The following is a 17,339-nucleotide window of genomic DNA, read 5'->3' on the forward strand; positions in this document are numbered from 1 at the left end:
AGGAACACAGCAGCATGTCTGGATCTTGAAAGAAGGCACACTAAGGACTCAGAGCATGAGGAAAAAGTTTCTGTCGTCTGATGAGGCAAAAATTGAACTCTTTGGTCTCAATGCAAAGCGCTACATCTGGTGGAAAACCTGAACACAGATCATCACCCATCTGACACCATCCCTACCGTGAAGCATGGTGGTGGCAGCATCATGCTATGGGGATGCTTTTCAGCAGCAGGGACTGGGAGACTTGTAAGGATAGAGAGAACAATGAATGGAGCCAAATACATGAAAATCCTTGAGGAGAATCTGAAGAATGTGCTTCAGAGTGCAAAATACCTTAGATTGCAGCAAAAATTTACATTCCAACAGGACAATGGCCCCAATAATACAGCCAAAGGAACACTGGAACAGATTCAGAACAAGAACGTGAAAATCCTTGAGTGGCCCAGTCAAAGCCCAGACTTGAATCCCATTGAGAATCGGTGGAAAGACTTGAAGATTGACATTCACTGACACTCCGCATCGAAGTTGACAGAGGTTGAGCAAAACTGCAAAGAAAAATGGGAGAAACTCCCCAAATCCAGATGTGCAAAGCTGACACAGACTGACAAAGCTGACAAAGCCAAGAAGACTCAAAGTTGTAATCGCTGCCAAAGGTGCTTCTATGAAGTATTAACTCAGGGGGATGAATACTTATGGAAATTAGATATTTCTGTATTTTATTTTTAATTATTCTGTCAAAAAATCAGAATAAAAAATTCCACTTTGACATTATGGGGTATTATGTGTAGATCAGTGCCAAAAAAAGCCAATATAATCCATTTTAAATTCAGGCTGTAACACAACAAAATGTGAAAAAGTCAAGGGATGTGAATACTTTTTGAAGGTACTGTATATGTATGCTTTCTACTTAAAATGTTAGGTATTTTAGTGTAAATATCCATTACATGCAAAGGGCTGACAGGGTGGACCAGAGGTACACACATTCCCCTATAAGCTGTTTAGCCTGGATTTGAAACCTGTCCCAGCGATAAAGTGTCATCCTGGGGTTTCACAAGCAGGATTATTCATCAATGTGTTTGCCATCCCTCGGATGGATGTTAAACGTGCGTCTCGTCGATTCGCATTTGTTGGTGGATGTTAAAGATCCCACGGTGTCCTTTGTGAAGAATAGACAAGCTATCGCCGGCATCATGGACAAATTACAAATTCCTGCCATAACCAGCAGAGGGCCTTGCATGAGCCGCACAGTCGCACCCTCAGCCAATGATGCCACCCCGCAGTCTTGTGCTGCATACAAAACGAAGGAGAAGAAGATTACAAGCAAAGCCTTTTGCGTGCATGTGCTATCATGGTGCCTTCATAAACATGCATCTGGAAGAACCGACCTTCCGACAGAAAAAAAAAAAAAAACATCTGTGGATCTGATCATTTATACTGTTGGTGCAAGACAACCGATTGCACATGACCCACCATTCTTTAACCTCAGGGTAGAAAATGAATGTCATTCGTTAACTTGCATCTATATCTGTAGTAGTGGACTGTGTTTGAGAGAAGACTGGTCGGTATGGTCTTCAGAAGTGCATTTTGTCTTGTACAGTACTTTGGAATTCTCTCATAATGACTTTCTTTCGTATGCAGCACATGGCTGCAGGTAGCATCATTTACTGGGGGTGCAGTTTTGCTGCTGATGCAGTGCCCCCTGTAGATTAGAGCAGGAATTTGTAATTTGGTCAGTGTTCCAGCGATAGCTCACCTACTCTTCGCAAAAGACACCCTGGGATCTTTAAAGTCCACCAACTACGACCGGAAGACGGAGCACATTTTATTCAAACCTTTTTGTCTTCTTCTTCTTCTTCTTCACATCCGCATCGTCGTTGTCTCTTCCCAAGTGAATATCTGTGGCACGATTTGGCCAACGTTTAAGGAATCGGGTCTTAGTCATTGTTAACGGTTCGGGCCGCGGCGCCATCCGCTCGGCAAATCCAGTAACATCTTATCCGCGGTCCGTAACAATTGGACAACGTAACAACGTAACGTAACAAACGTAACAACGTAACAATTTTCACAGAAGACATTTTATTAAATCTTGAATTTTTATTTTCAAAAGGATTACAATATTTATGTCAGTTGCACTAGAAATTTATGTCATTATGTTTATGTCATAATATATTGATGTCAGTAGAAACAAGGAGATTATTAAGTTCCAATATTGTTCACAATTGAATAATCGTCAGATTGTATGTTTTGTATACATTGTATGTTTTGTATACATTGTATGTTTTGGAGAAAGACTGAAGATTTATTTATTTACTTGCAGTGATCTGAAAAAGCCTGCCATCCTGACCTGTAGTGGGATGGTTGAGTGTATATCATCATATCCTACCAGCCAATTGCTATCTACCTTGTTCATTTATTTGCAGTCATCTTAGCCTCTAAGCCGTTTAAGGCTTGTGAAATTCCAGAATGTTCCATTATGTAGAACACCAAACTTACACAAAATTTAAGGTTAAGGTTTAAAGTTTAATTAGGTGGCGAGATACCTAGGAGGAATGAATACAAGGTACATTGCCAACAGTGGCTTATTGCGTCATTATGCATCATCTTAGCAAGCATTCTCACCTTAACCCTCTGTGTGTTCTCATTATGACGTTTCATTTCATTGATGTGCTTCGCCACTTCGGTCATTCCTAACACAGCTGTCTGCACCAAGGCCAGTTCCTTGCTCATCTCTGCCCCTTTGTGACCCTCTTCCATGTGTTTCACAATTTTCTGCAGAACATGAGTGGACATATCCTGGTGAACCACTTCAACATTTCACAGTTGTGATGCACATTGCACAGAGGTGCGCAGTTGTGATGACGAGATAAAATGTGACGATATGTATGAATCATGATGCAGCTCATAAAATGGCAGGGTTTGTTCCATGCAAGATAGTCCTATGTATATATATATATATATATATATATATATATATATATATATATATATATATACATATATATATATATATATATATATACATACATATATATATATATATATACATACATATATATACATATATATATATATATATATACATACATATATATACATATATATATATATATATATATATATACATACATATATATATATATATATATATATATATATATACATACATATATATATATATATATATATATATATATATATATATATATATATATATATATACATACATACATATATATATATATATATATACATACATACATATATATATATATATATATATATATATATATATACATACATACATACATACATATATATATATATATATATATATATATATATACATACATATATATATATATATATATATATATATATATACATACATACATATATATATATATATATATATATATATATATATATATATATATATATATATATATATATATACATATATATATATATATATATATGAAGCTTTTTCTAACCAATGACTGATACTAATATTCGGTACCTTCTGGATGTCGTAGAAAGCTGAAATTTGGCGTGCCGGCGAACATCGAAGCCGGTAAACCGGTAAAAAAGCCCAGAACCATCAGAAAGCATCCGTAAATTAAAATTTATGAAAGAAAATGTAAACACATACGTTAAAAAAAAACCTCAATCAAAAGCTAGCATTTGAAAATTGTAATTTCAATAACTGTAAAATGTGAAATACAACTGTCATTGAAAATTTACATAAACACAACGCATCCATCCAATAAAAAAAACAAAAACCGAAATTGATATCTAACAGCAGGTCAGTGATGCTTGTCGATAATCATAAACATTCTATTTATTATGGACCTGTATATATGTATATACATATATATATATATATATATATATATATATATATATATATATATATATATATATATTGTTGCGGATATGGGATTTGGCCTCCATCCATATCCGCTTGTAAATATTCCCCTATTTCCCCAATACTCCCCAACTATCCCCAATCCCCCATTCCCTAGTCCCATTATCTGTAAACAACACTCTGTAGCCCCGACCTCCCCCTTTTTCCCCCATTAAATGTCGTACCCAGGTTCACCGCATCTCACGTAGACAACTATAGGACATCTTGCTAGTTATTCTTAGTCTATGTCAGTTAAGGACTCGTTTCCATTAATTCTGACTCTTCGTTGCACCAGAATGTGATTGTATGGCACCATTAGTAAGTTTAGGACCTCCCAATACCTCCCCGCATCTCTTCCTCATGGAACAACAACACCAACAACAACAACAGCGGCGGCGGCGGCGCGGGGAGTGTGCGTCCTCACTCCGGCTTGGTTAGCCGCCATTGAGCATGTGCTCCGACGGGGTTACCACGCAGGGGCTCACTGTCAGCTCCTCGTCAAGGGCGGAGCCCGGTAACCCCCCGCACCCAATAAGAAGCGGCGGACCGATTCCATCTGGGGCGGAGCTAACGAGCCGAGGGCGTGTCACTCCCCGCTGGACATGCGCAGGAAGACGGAGGTGACGTCAGATGCGCCTCAGCTTGAAGAGAAACGGACGCCACCTCCAGCGCGACGATACCTACCCGCATCTCTGGACCGGACCGAGTCGATTCTGCCCCTGAGCCAAGGTGCACCTTGAGCTATCGACTACCTGCCCTTCCTTGCCATCAATCCCTGTGTGAGTCAGTCTTGTCCCATTTGTCTGTGGTCTGTCGGGGCTAAGATAAGACCGTGTCTAAGTGCCCATCTTTCTGTGCTGTACCTCTTGCCGTGTAATCTAACCGTTCTGCATAACCCATATTATATCCTCCTCCGGAGGTCTTGAGAACTGTACCCCTGGTGTCGTGTCATTTAATCCCAGCCGTTGTGTCCTTTCCTTCATTGATCTAGCGTAGCGCGATTCGGCCAACGTTCGAGTGTAATCGGGTAAACTGTGCGAACACGGCGGCCATTCCGCTCGGCCCATCATAACATCTAAGTCGTGTCCGTAACAATATATATATATATATACATATATATATACATATATATATACATATATATATATGTATATATACATCTATATACTGTGTATATATATATATATATATATATATATATATATATATATATATATATATATATATATATATATATATATATATATATATATATATATATATATATATACAATATATATGCTGTCTCTTGGGACACATTCCACAAATTCCGCAATAATATTGTTATGTCGGTGAGGTAGAGCAATATCTCGTGTCAGGTAGATCTGAATAGGTAACATGCTTCGTCTGTCGCGATAGGGAATCTACCTGTAATAAGTTCTATGTTAGTCCGGTTTGGCGGGTTAAGCTGTATTGATGTCCCCACTACGAGGGAGCAGGGCATGCTAAATAGTACAGGGATTATGGGTAAAGATTCCTTTGTTCGTCGTCCCCTCTGTTGTCAAACCTTTGTCCCTTATGGCAACGCACACCTGTAAACACTTAGATATGCCCTTTAGTGCACACATTAATTAAATCCCCTTCCCTTACAACGACTTTGGAAGAAGCCAGATCGGGGCACCGCCCGGGTGGCCGCCATCAGCTACACCACCAGCTGGGCCTAGCAACATCGCGTGACCATGCCACAGGGAACGTGTGATTGGAGGGAAGGCGCTGGAAGGTTCGGTGGAAGGCACTGGTTGGTGGCGCGCCAAGGCTGACATTACCGCGCAGGTTATAAAAGGGTGCTGCAGGACATTTTCAGCAGCTCTAGCTCTGTCTCTCGCATGTCCCTCTTTGGTCTCTTGGCGCTGCATGATATTTCTCTGTGCTTGAAGCTCTTGCGCTTCTTCTTGGTCTTGGGAGGTCCCTGGTGGTCGTTGGTTCGCCAACTCCGTGGTGCTTGGAGCGTTGCTCGGTGCTCGGTGCATCTGGAGCTTGGGTTGGTGGTGAGCGGGCGGGACCTCGTGGTGTGCAGCGGAGCGAGTCGCATCAGGGCCTAGCGAAGCGTACGAGGCAGACGGAGGGTTTCTCCGCATCGGAGCTTGGAGCCGCGTAGGGACAAGACGACGGAAAGGTAAGACCGCACACCACATACACACCATAACAAACGGTTCTTTTCGTAATTCATTCCTTCGTCTCGTATCCGGAATCTGTCGTGTGGGGACGTCCCGATTAGGATATTTATTACCGGCACGTGCTTTTCCTCTCCCACCATCCTTGCGAATAAACCCTTATATTATTTTCTGTATATATATATATCTGAACGCAGTTTCCGTGTGGTTGATTTAATAGGTAAGACTGCAGGGCTCTTGCGCCGCCCCCCTCCATCCCACGCACTTTGGTGTAGCTATTTGTTTCCGGAGTCCGCCATTGCGTTTTCGCCTCAAGGGCTAAGGCCTTTGCAATCGGCTTCCGTGACCGTCTGATTTTAATCAAAGGCAGCCACACGACAATATGATGGCGATTCCATTTTATTTATTTTGGTTTAACAAGTCACTTGCCTGGAGCAGCAGATGGTACTTGAGTACTCGTTGCACAGGTTTCAGAAGGTAAGCTGCTAGAGGAAGGGCATGGCCCAGGGCTGTTTGAAGTGCCTGCAAGATTCGTCTCTGGCTTGCCCGGCGCTCCCAGGCAGCTACGACAATGGCAGCCCTGCCACACACCCCAACCATGACAACGTACACGTATATAACATCAACATCGGCCAAACAAGTATGTAACAACGTGTCATCAGATGAGCTTCATAATATGTATGAAAGGTGCTTGGAAGATTTCTTCCAAAAAAAAAAAAATTTCTAACAGCAACCTCATGCCTGTGAAGGATCTTGGACATACATGTATTAACATTCAAGACAAGGACGTAAAGAAACGTGTTCAGTGTTCTTTTACACAAATTATGAGAACAGAGGGGAATGGTGCAATGGGAAATCCCCTCTGGAAGCGAATCATGGCCAATGATAGCTCCAAGAGAGGATATTCCAAAACACACTATGACCCATTGCACCCCAGTTTTCACTAAATTTAGTAAAGGTCTGTATCTTGTTCTTGGAGCAACTATCTTGCAACATTTTGGAAATCCACCACAGGTCCATATTCACCCATATTCACTTATTTGACTGCTCACTACATCACCGAACAACATTGGCAAGTGTCCACAAATTGTCAAATCAACAACACCACTTTTCTCTTCAAACTTTTTTTTTACGCTCGCCAGAGGAGAGGGTATTGCATTTGAGTCCGTTTGTTTGTCTGTTTGTTTATTACTTGCCGGAAAAGATTCCGGCAAGTATGTAGATCGGTTGGTTTGTTACTTGCTGGAAAGTATTCCGGCAAGTATGTTGATCGGTTGGTTTGTCTGTTTGTTCGCAGTACTACGTCTACTCCGTTGCACGTAGAATCGGCAAACTTTACATACATATTTGTCTTGCCCTGGAATAGACTGTGCCCAATTGATGACGTCATCGGTCACGTGGTTCGGCCGCTATCTTGGAAAAAGCGAAAAACTTTGCACCTCTATATCTCCGAAAGTGCTGAATAGAAAAAATTGAGCCATGGCTCATTGGAAAAAAACTCTCCATGGGGAATAAAATATGTTAATGATGATGTCATAGGTGCCTCCATTATGACGTCATAATTCGACAAGTACAAAACTTCATCCGATCAAGATGAAATTTATTGAGCATAATCTAGGAATAAATTAGTTTAGAAAAAAATAATGATGACGTCATCGGTCCCGTGGTTCGGCCGCTATATTTGTTTTAACACAAAAGCCTTAAAAACCACTGAAAATACATCCTGGCGAGGGTTTGCAATCTCTGATTGCTCTTTTTCTTGTTTTGTTTTTTTGCATCATGGGTTGTGCTAAGGACTGTGCAACTTTTGTTGCAATCAAAAATATAAAAAGAAGAACGATTTATGAAAATAATATTTGAAACTTTCTAGATCTAGACACCCTTTATACAAAGCAAGGGTAGGTGGATCCCATGACCATGAAAAGCAAGCACTCAGGTTACAGTGCAGTGATTAATTAATTTATATTATTTAATGTAAGTTTTATCTTGCTCTTCCATGAGCCTCACTGCTGCAAAAACCAAAAAAAAATTGTATGACCAAGTATAGTTTACAATCTTGTCCTTCATAACTTATTAGTCCCGTACCAGTTTCACTGGAGGGGACTATATGCTTGCTCTCCGTCTGTCCATCCATCCGCCCATCCAAAATGTGGTTTTTCAGACCTTTTTCACCATAACCTTTAACATATTCAACTGAAACTTGGTGCATGGATTTATTATGATAGGTTACAGCACAAGTTCGAGTTTGAGGTAGTTTCGTTAATTTTTTACACACTTATGCTCTTTTTGGACTTAAACAAATCACATCAGTAAAAAAAAAATCACAAAGCAATTCTCACTCTTGTTATAATTGTTTGTTTCTCTCTCTTTCTCTTTCTCTTCTCTCTCTCTCTCTCTCTCTCTCTCTCTCTCTCTCTCTCTCTCTCTCTCTCTCTCTCTCTCTCTCTCTCTCTCTCTCTCTCTCTCTCTCTCTCTCTCTCTCTCTCTCTCTCCCCCTCCCTCTGTCTCTCCCTCCTCCCCCCTCTCTCTCTATCTCTCTCTGTCTGTCTCTCCCTCTGTCTCACCCTCCCCCCTCTTCATGTGCAATGTACAATGACTCACATCAGAGGTCACAATCAAACAACAATGAGGAATGGGATATATTGTCTAATGCTGAAAAGCCTGTATTTGATAATGTATTTTTTCCCAGAAATAAATAAAAACTTGAATGACATACAGTAATATCAAAACATTTACTTTCTACTTGTGTCATTGTAATTTCTCTCACTAATTATATCATGCCCCAGTATTTTGTATAACCTTCCTAATATGGATAAGAATACCGCAAAACTTCTGATCCAAATGCATCTCAGTACCTGTAGAACCAGGGATTGTCCAAATAGAGCCAGACCTAAACCCGACAAGGAATATGATAATTTACCCAGAACCACCACATTACATTTACTCTTGCAAAATGTCATGAGATCTCTAATGCCAATCTAGCAGAAAGTACTGTGATGCATCACTCCGTGCTGGCATTTCATCAAATGGTACATTTTCATTTGAAACTAGAACGGCACTCAGTAGAGAGCATCCCTCCGCTAGGTACGTTTTGTATCCCACTGATAGGCCGGACCAATTTCCCGACCCGGATCTCAGCCAATGGAGTATCTTCTCTTCTAGACTTGGTTATGACAAACTTCCCTGCTAATGTCTGCTGCTCTTCTTCTGCTCCAATCGGTTCTTCTCATCATGTGCTTGTCAAAGTGGACATCTCTCTGGCCATTCTCAGAGAGCCTCCTCAGCGTCGACGAGTCTGGCATTTCACTCAGGCCGACTGGGACAGTCTTCAAGCAGCCATCAATCGTCTGGATTGGTCTCCCATCTCCACTGCCTCTGACATCAATTCTTCCTGGGAATTCTTCCAAAGCAAACTGCTCTCTCTCATGCACAGATTTATCCCATCTCGCCTTCAGTTGTCTTACCCTTCCTCCCGTCCATGGTACACTGAATCTTGTGGTGAGGCAGTTGCCCTGAAACAACTTGCCTTTGCCTCTTGGAAGGCTAATCCAACTGAAGGCAATCTCAGTTCCTTCCACCAAGCTCGGAACAAGTGTGTGTCTACCCTCAGGAGTGCCAGGAAGCACTATCTCTCCTCACTCAAGAATGAACTCTCAAACCTGTCTCCTTCCTCCAAATCCTGGTGGCGTCTGGTCAAATCCGTTTCTGGTGTTTGTTCCCCCTCCATCCCCTCCCTTACCTCAAATGGCCACACAGATGACATCGCATGTGACAAAGCCGAATGCCTCAACTCTGTGTTTGCCTCAAAATCCTTAGTCACAAACCCATCTCTCTCTGTTCCCACCTTTCCCAGTCGAACCCAACTGCTCCTGGACTCTGTGTCCTTCTCTCCTGACAAGGTGGAGGAGTTTTTGTCAAATCTCGACTCTGATTCTGCAACTGGACCAGACGGCATCAGCCCACGGGTCCTAAAATCCTGCTCTGCCGCTCTATCTCACCCTCTCTCTGTTCTTTTCACCCTATCTTTTGCTCAAGGTCATCTGCCAGCATCCTGGAAATCAGCAAACATTACCGCTTTACACAAAAAAGGTGCAAAAACAGATCCTTGCAACTACAGACCAATCAGCCTGCTCCCAATTATCAGCAAAGTCATGGAATCCATCATTGCTTTGGATATGAAATCTTTCCTCTTCTCCAATGGCTTGATCTCTGATCATCAATTTGGTTTCAGACCAGGTCACTCTACTCTGGACATGCTGCTTCTGCTGTCTCAACAATGGATGGAGGTCCTCAATGCCAAACAGGAAATCAGAGCTGTTTCCCTTGACATATCACATGCCTTCGATACGGTCTGGCACCCAGCTCTGCTCACCAAACTCTCCTCCTATGGTATCCATGGAAATCTCCATGCATGGCTTGCGGACTTCCTCTCTGGTCGTAGTCAACGTGTGGCCCTGAATGGATTTCTCTCATCTCCCCTTCCTGTTCAGGCTGGAGTTCCCCAAGGCAGTGTGCTGGGCCCTGTGCTTTTTCTGGTCTTTATCAATGATCTCTCCGACTCTCTGCAAAATCCTCTCTATCTCTTTGCTGATGACTCCACTCTCTGCCGCTCCATTCCTCTTCCCTCAGATCGGCAGTCTGCAGCCTCCTCACTCTCTGAAGACCTGGACAAAATCACAGACTGGTCAAACAAGTGGAACATGTCTTTCAATCCTGACAAATCTCACACTCTTACTATGTCTCTCCGAAAAGATCGACTGCACAACCCTCCCATCTACTTTCTCAACAATCCTCTCCAAGAAGTTCTGTCGCTCAAGCTTTTGGGTCTCACTATCTGCCATGATCTTTCTTGGGAAAACCACATTTCCAAGCTGGCCTGCAAAGCCAGTCGCCGACTGGGCATCCTCCGTCGTGCGAAGTCCTTCCTAGGCACACCTGAGCTCCTCACCACATACAAGGCTTTCATCCGCAGCTCAATGGAATACTGTTCTCCCCTATGGGCTGGTGCTCCTGCCTCACACTTAGCTCGGCTTCGCGCTGTTGAATCCAAAGCTTTCAGAATCATTGGAATCTCCCGCGATGAAGCTATCTCTGAGGGCCTTTCATTCACTCACCGCAGGCAGGTAGGTGGTCTTTCTGTCTTCTACCGACACCTCTCCGGCCTTGCTCCCCCAGCTCTCTCTGTGCTCTGTCCCCCAAATATTCCTACAGGTCGCACAAGATCTGCCAGCAACCCTCTGATGGTTAAACTGCCGAAATCTCGGCTCTCTGCTCACCTTCACTCTTTCATTCCTCTTTTCTCCCGCCTCTGGAACAAACTCCCACACTCCCTTCAATCCCACTCCTCCCTCCAGGTCTTTAAAACAGCTGTTCACCACCATCTCTTATCTTCCCCCATCCAAAACCTTGATCTTTTCTACCACCACTAATTCACCACAGATCCACCTTGTTTGAAATTCCAACTTCTTTCCTGGAAGTCCTGGCAGTGTCCATATGTTTATACCTCTCCCACCCCCCCCCTTCCCATGCGTCCCCCCAAAGCCCTCTCCCTCCCACAGATCTCTCGATGTCTCCATGTCTCTCGGTCCCTGCTCTCAAATGTTGTGTTTGTGTCCCTCCCCCTCTCTCCCCATCTTGTCTACCGCTGCCGATGTTATTTGTTTTATGTGTCGGTTTGTCTGTTTGTCTTTCTGTGTGATTAATGTTCGCTCTTTCACGAGCCTCGATCTTGTATAGAAAAAAAGAAGAAAAAAATCTGGATTCAGACCTGTACCAAAATCGAATTGGCTTGTTCTTGTCACCAAACCAACTCATCCACCAAGTGTAGTCATAACTCGTCCATAACTTTTCAAAATATCATGTTATATATCATGCTTTTCATCCGATCTCTCAATGGTGAAGAATCACTTAATAAAATTAGATAATTCTTGTATCCGAATCCATATTCAGATCTGCACCAAAATCGAACCGATTCGTCTTAGTCACACATCCAACTGGTCCACCAAGTTTCGACCAAATCTATCCATAACTTTTTGAGATCTCCTGCTATATGTCGGTTTTAGCCCTATCACTCAATATTGTGAAGAATCACTTAAAAAATATATGATCTGGATCCGGATTCCAATCTTCACCAAAGTTGAATCATTTCGTCCTTGACAGATATGCAACCGCTCCACCAAGTTTCGTCCAAATCCGTCCATAGCTTTTTGAGATATCCTGCTACGTATCGTTTTTGGCCCAATCTCCCAATGGTGAAGAATCACTTTAAAAATTCTACTTGCCGGATCCGGATCCGGATCTTCACCAAAATCAAATCATTTAGTCCTTGTCACATACTCTCTGCAAAATTTAATCTGAATACATTCACAACTTATTGAGATATCTTGTTCACAGACAGACAAACAAACAGACAGACAGACAGACAGGAGTAAAAACATAACCTCCATCCACCTTCGACGGCGGAGGTAACATACCCTGTACCACACAACACATCAATTTATACCCCAATACAGTATATGCAGAATTTCAATGTTAAACTTACAGGGATAATTTAATAAGCTTACCTATGGTAATTCATGCAGTATTCTGTGTACACAAAGAAACCTTCTTTCTGCAAAATGAAAAGAAAAAAAAATACAATTGTTGTTCGTTGAAACCCAGGAAAATATAAAGCAAGATTTTGGTATGTATTGTCTTCCCCCTAATATGTAAAATAACCCCATAGTGTTCATCACATTTCTCAACAGCATTATATAAAGCAAAATAAGATAGGAATATTCTAGAATATTCATGTAATTTAACGAAGTGAGTTCAATTCTCAAACTACAATGCGCTTGTCAAGTGAAGATGTTACACTGGATGCAATAAACACAAAAATATATCAAAGTTCTTTTTTTACTTTTTTAAACTTTATTTTACATCATCTGATGAGATATTTACAATGTTATTTAAATGCAATGGCTTAGATTTCCAACAGGACACTGACCAATGAACTCGTTTAAAAACAAGCAAAGCCATGAATATATGAACACAGTGGAAGGGATGGAAACCCACCAACAGCGGAATAGAGGGATACAGCAGAGGGACACTCGGAGGAAGAAAGGGCCATGGGCGGAAACACGAAGAAGAAGAAGAAGAAGAAGAAGAAGAAGAACAACCACCTTTAGAGGCAATTTTTCCCTGCAGAGCAGGGGATGGCCTTTTTGAAGCAATGTTTTACAGCCAGATGCCCTTCCTGCCGCCAACCCTGTTAGTCGCCTCTTGCGGCACACCGGGAATTACCATGATCTGGTACTCAATTTGCCGACCTCGGAAGGATGACAGGCTGAGTCAACCCCCCTGCATTAACTCAGCGATCGCACAGGATTCTAACACAGGATCCTAGGATCCCAAGCTGCACCCTAACCGCTAGGCCAACACCAGGGTCATGGGAGGAAACACGGAGAAAAACAAACAAACCTCTGAGCTCAGAAATGGATGTTTTACATCTGTAGCAAAACAAAATTAACTCAGGAGTGTAACGTGGCAACGATGGGTCAAATAGACTCATCGTTTCCTTGTTTAAGATCAGAGGATTGTGTGACCACACGTTACACTCAGTGTAGTCCCGTAGATACCGAGAACATTTTGTCTATCAATTTACATTCTGCATATGGAAAATAAATATTTAAATGCAACAGGTTCGATATTCCAGACAGAGCAGCAATCTTCCAACACACAAGCACAGTCCCAGCCCGCTCCAATAGCCCCAACGAGGGAGGTCGCCAGCGTACAACGCTCGATCGCTGAAGCTCGGGGTTTTTTTCATGTGTTTACATCAATTTGATTAAGAGTTGAAAGTTTAAATTAATGTTAAACAGCAATTTTAAAGGTAATTAACCAATGTGTTTGGAGACGTATAAAAACAAAATAAACAAACAATAAAAGCATTTTGTTTGTTCCTTATACATGGAACAAACCCCTGGAGCAATTTACTTGAAAAATTGCTGTACCGTAATATTTTCACACGCAGATCAACAACACAATAAAAAAAAATCAATTCATAATCAAAATTATGTGAAAACATGGCACTTCGAATATAATAATTATAATTATATTTATATATATATATATGTTGTTACATTTGTGGGGGGTAGGCAATGATTACCTTAGTCCAGGTAGAAGTGTATAGATTACCATGCTCCGTATGCCATGATGAAGAAGAAGAACCCCCATGTACATAAGTAGGGCTCCGGTAGACCGTATGTCGTGTAAGTGTATAAGTCTCCCCATGAGAGGGGTGGGGTTATGTTAATTAGTTGGGGATTATGGGTAATGAATCCCCTGTATGTAATTGCCTCTGTTATTTCCCCGCTGTTCCTTATGACAATGCAGCACACACATAAAGACAGGCAATAGCGCATTAAAAGACACTAAATAAAAGCTAACCGGAAACAGGACTTTGAGCACCAACGACGATACCACCGGTGGTGATAGCATCATGCAGGCAGTTCCGGGAGGCCACGCCCCGGAGAGCAGTGATTGGTTAGGATTGTCAAGCAATGAAGAGAGGGGCTCGCTGGTTGGAGCAGGCACAGGCGGCGTCGGATGACGTCAGAGCCTTGAGTACAAAGGAGTTGGAGGGCCAACATATTCTCTCTCGGCTTCTGGATCTGGAAGTGAATGGTCGCCGATAAGCTCTTGCGCCCGGGACATTGGAGGTCTTGACGATCGGGAGGACAAGCGCGGCTGAAATGACCAAATGGGCGCGGCTTGCTCGCTTTGCACACGGAACCAGGAGGAGCGAACTGCAGACCGAGGCCTGAGGTTTCCCACGCACGACGGCGGACCGAGGCCTGCGTTTCCCATGAGTGAACTGTGCACGGAGGCCTGTGCTGTTCCCGCTAAGGGCGCGGGGGCTTTGACAATTCCCGAGGGGGTTCAGGAGATGCTTGGAGCTAAGTACCAAAAACAAACATGCTTTATTTTCACCTTTATTTTTCCCTTTGTGTGTATACGGGTCCATGTGGGAGCGCTCCAGTTAGGAATCATATTTTATCGTGCATTCCTTGTTCACCGGCATTTCTGCAAAAAGCCGGTATTTGTGTAAATTTTAAATCCGTGTCGGTTGGCATTAATAATTATCACAGGTTCGAAGACGTCCGGTGGGATCCATGAAGGCTCCCCCACGCACGTATTAACTCCGCTATATTTTGACTGAATGCCTCAGAGTGTTAAGCTCGTTCGGCAATCCGTCCGAGACCAGTCTTTATGGGCTACTGATGCGACAAATGGTGTCAGGAGTGTGGGATTCAGACTCGACGGGCACTCGGTATCTGAGAGTGTGAAATCGACACCCGCTTGGTGCAAATTGCACTCAGCTTTCGGAATTGAACATTTTTAACGATTGTCTTTCTCTTGTCGAGGGGGAGGCGATTGTAATACTGAGGCTCAAATTGTATAGCCGAGTTGTGTGCAAAGCGCAACATCACGCTTTCGAAAAATTTACATTTTCTTTGACTGAGGTAAAATACGCGTGAGGGGAAAAACCGCCGGCCAGCACGTAATAGCAGACATGAACGGAATGGCAGAGCGGATGGAGGATCGCGAAGAGCATTGAAGCGAGCCGGAGATAGAGGGGTTTGAGGATAGGATTGGAACTTCCCCTGTCCCGAGCGTTCAAACCCCCTCCCCAATGAGGGAGCCTGGGATGCCGGGAACAGACCCGATGGATTTCCAGGCCTGGATCAACAAAGTTAGGACGGGAATGAGTGAACGAAGGAAGAGATCATTTAAAGCCTTATTGAATGCACTAGTGGATCCTAGATAGGTTGCCCAATTAAAACAATTGCCGGCCTGGAATAAAGAAATGAAAGCCTGGAGAGAACAAAAGAATGAATTATGGGCATAGGAGGGGAAATGTTTCGTTAAAGATGGGTTTAGTGAACAAATTAATGCTCAGAATGAACATGGGGAACGATTGAGTGACAAAATTGATGGAATGAAGGGAAGGAATGAACAATTGGAAGGCAAAATTGAGGAAATAACACAAGAGCTGGGGGAATTAATTGACAAAGTAGCGGGGGAAGAGAAGACATTATAGATTGAAGAGGGTGAAACCCCAGCCTCACTAATGCTCTTGTGGCTGAATGGAAGCAAATCCCCACAGCAATGTTCCAACATCTAGTGGAAAGCCTTCCTAGAAGAGTGGAGGCTGTTATAGCAGCAATGGGGGGGACCAACTCCATATTAATGCCCATGATTTTGGAATGAGATGTGTGATGTTCCGGTGTCCATCCTTTTTAAGGCCATTTTCCCCCCGCTAAAGCCTTGTGGGCTCCATGACCTCATGGTTCCCTTTTTGAGGCAATGTTTTTATGGTCGGATGCCCTTCCTCACGCCGACCCTGAGTTGCCTCTTACGATGCACAACGATACGGTGTACCTGTTCTAAATGGGGGTACACACCGGGATTATTCATCCCAGCAGGCTGATACGCAATTTGGCGACCTCGGAAGGATGACAGGCTGAGTCAACCCCCCTGGCGTTAATTCAGCGATCGACCGGGATTCAAAATCAGTATCCTAGGATCCCAAGCCGGGCACCCTAACCGCTAAGCCAACACCAGGCTCTGGTTGGACCAGCATGTATATAGTCGAACCCCGCTATTCGCGGGGGATACGTTCCTGGAAAATCCGCGAATAGAGAAACCAGCGAATAGACTGGCATTGTTTCAAATGTAAAAAGGGGGGATAGGTTCCCAAGTCACAAAAATCCGCAAATAGAGAGAACCAACCCGCGAACGGTGAGACAAAATCCGCAAATGGTGACGCAAATCCCGAGAATGTCAACGATAATCCATGAAGGTCGATGAAAGTCCTGGAAATGGTGAGCCAAAATCCATGAATGGCGGCGATAATCCGCAAAGGCTGATGAAAATCCCATGAATGTATGCCGCGGCATTGTATCAATGGGGAAAAGGGTGATACGTTATAGGTTCCCGGCAGTTCCTGATTCATAGAGGAAAGTTTTTAAAGTTTAAAATGTTTTCGACCGCAAATGCACATGATTACAGTTTCACAAAAAATGCTTACAAAAACAAAACGACAAAACCAGGTACCATTTCCAATTTATTGAAGGAATGCACTTACAGTTTATTAAAATTGCTTAACCATACAGTATCGTGTAAGTTAAAAAAACACAACACCATCATGTACTGTTAATTTTTTTTATTTTACAAACACACGTTTGAGTACCAGCTTGCTGGGATGTGTGTACCCCGGTTTAGAATAGGTACACCGTATCCCT

The 17,339-nt window shown here is 42.7% G+C and overlaps 1 protein-coding gene across 2 annotated transcripts in view; it reads right to left on the bottom strand.

Moving 5' to 3' along the window:
- The window catches only part of LOC137428147 (pleckstrin homology domain-containing family G member 1), a 125,942-nt gene that overhangs the window by 59,020 nt on the left and 49,583 nt on the right, over positions 1 to 17,339 (bottom strand). For both annotated transcript variants that reach the window (XR_013623684.1, XM_078779397.1), the window contains 3 exons: positions 12,618 to 12,664; positions 6,484 to 6,634; positions 2,617 to 2,766 (listed from right to left, as the gene is read on the bottom strand). Coding sequence is in view for 1 of the 2 variants with exons in the window: in XM_078779397.1 (XP_078635523.1) it covers positions 2,617 to 2,766; positions 6,484 to 6,634; positions 12,618 to 12,664 (348 nt within the window). In the remaining variant the exon portion in view is untranslated. The remainder of the gene's footprint in view (positions 1 to 2,616; positions 2,767 to 6,483; positions 6,635 to 12,617; positions 12,665 to 17,339) is intronic.

Source organism: Myxine glutinosa, chromosome 5 (genome assembly GCF_964187855.1).
Source record: "Myxine glutinosa chromosome 5, kmMyxGlut1.1, whole genome shotgun sequence".
Lineage (NCBI taxonomy): Eukaryota > Metazoa > Chordata > Myxini > Myxiniformes > Myxinidae > Myxine > Myxine glutinosa.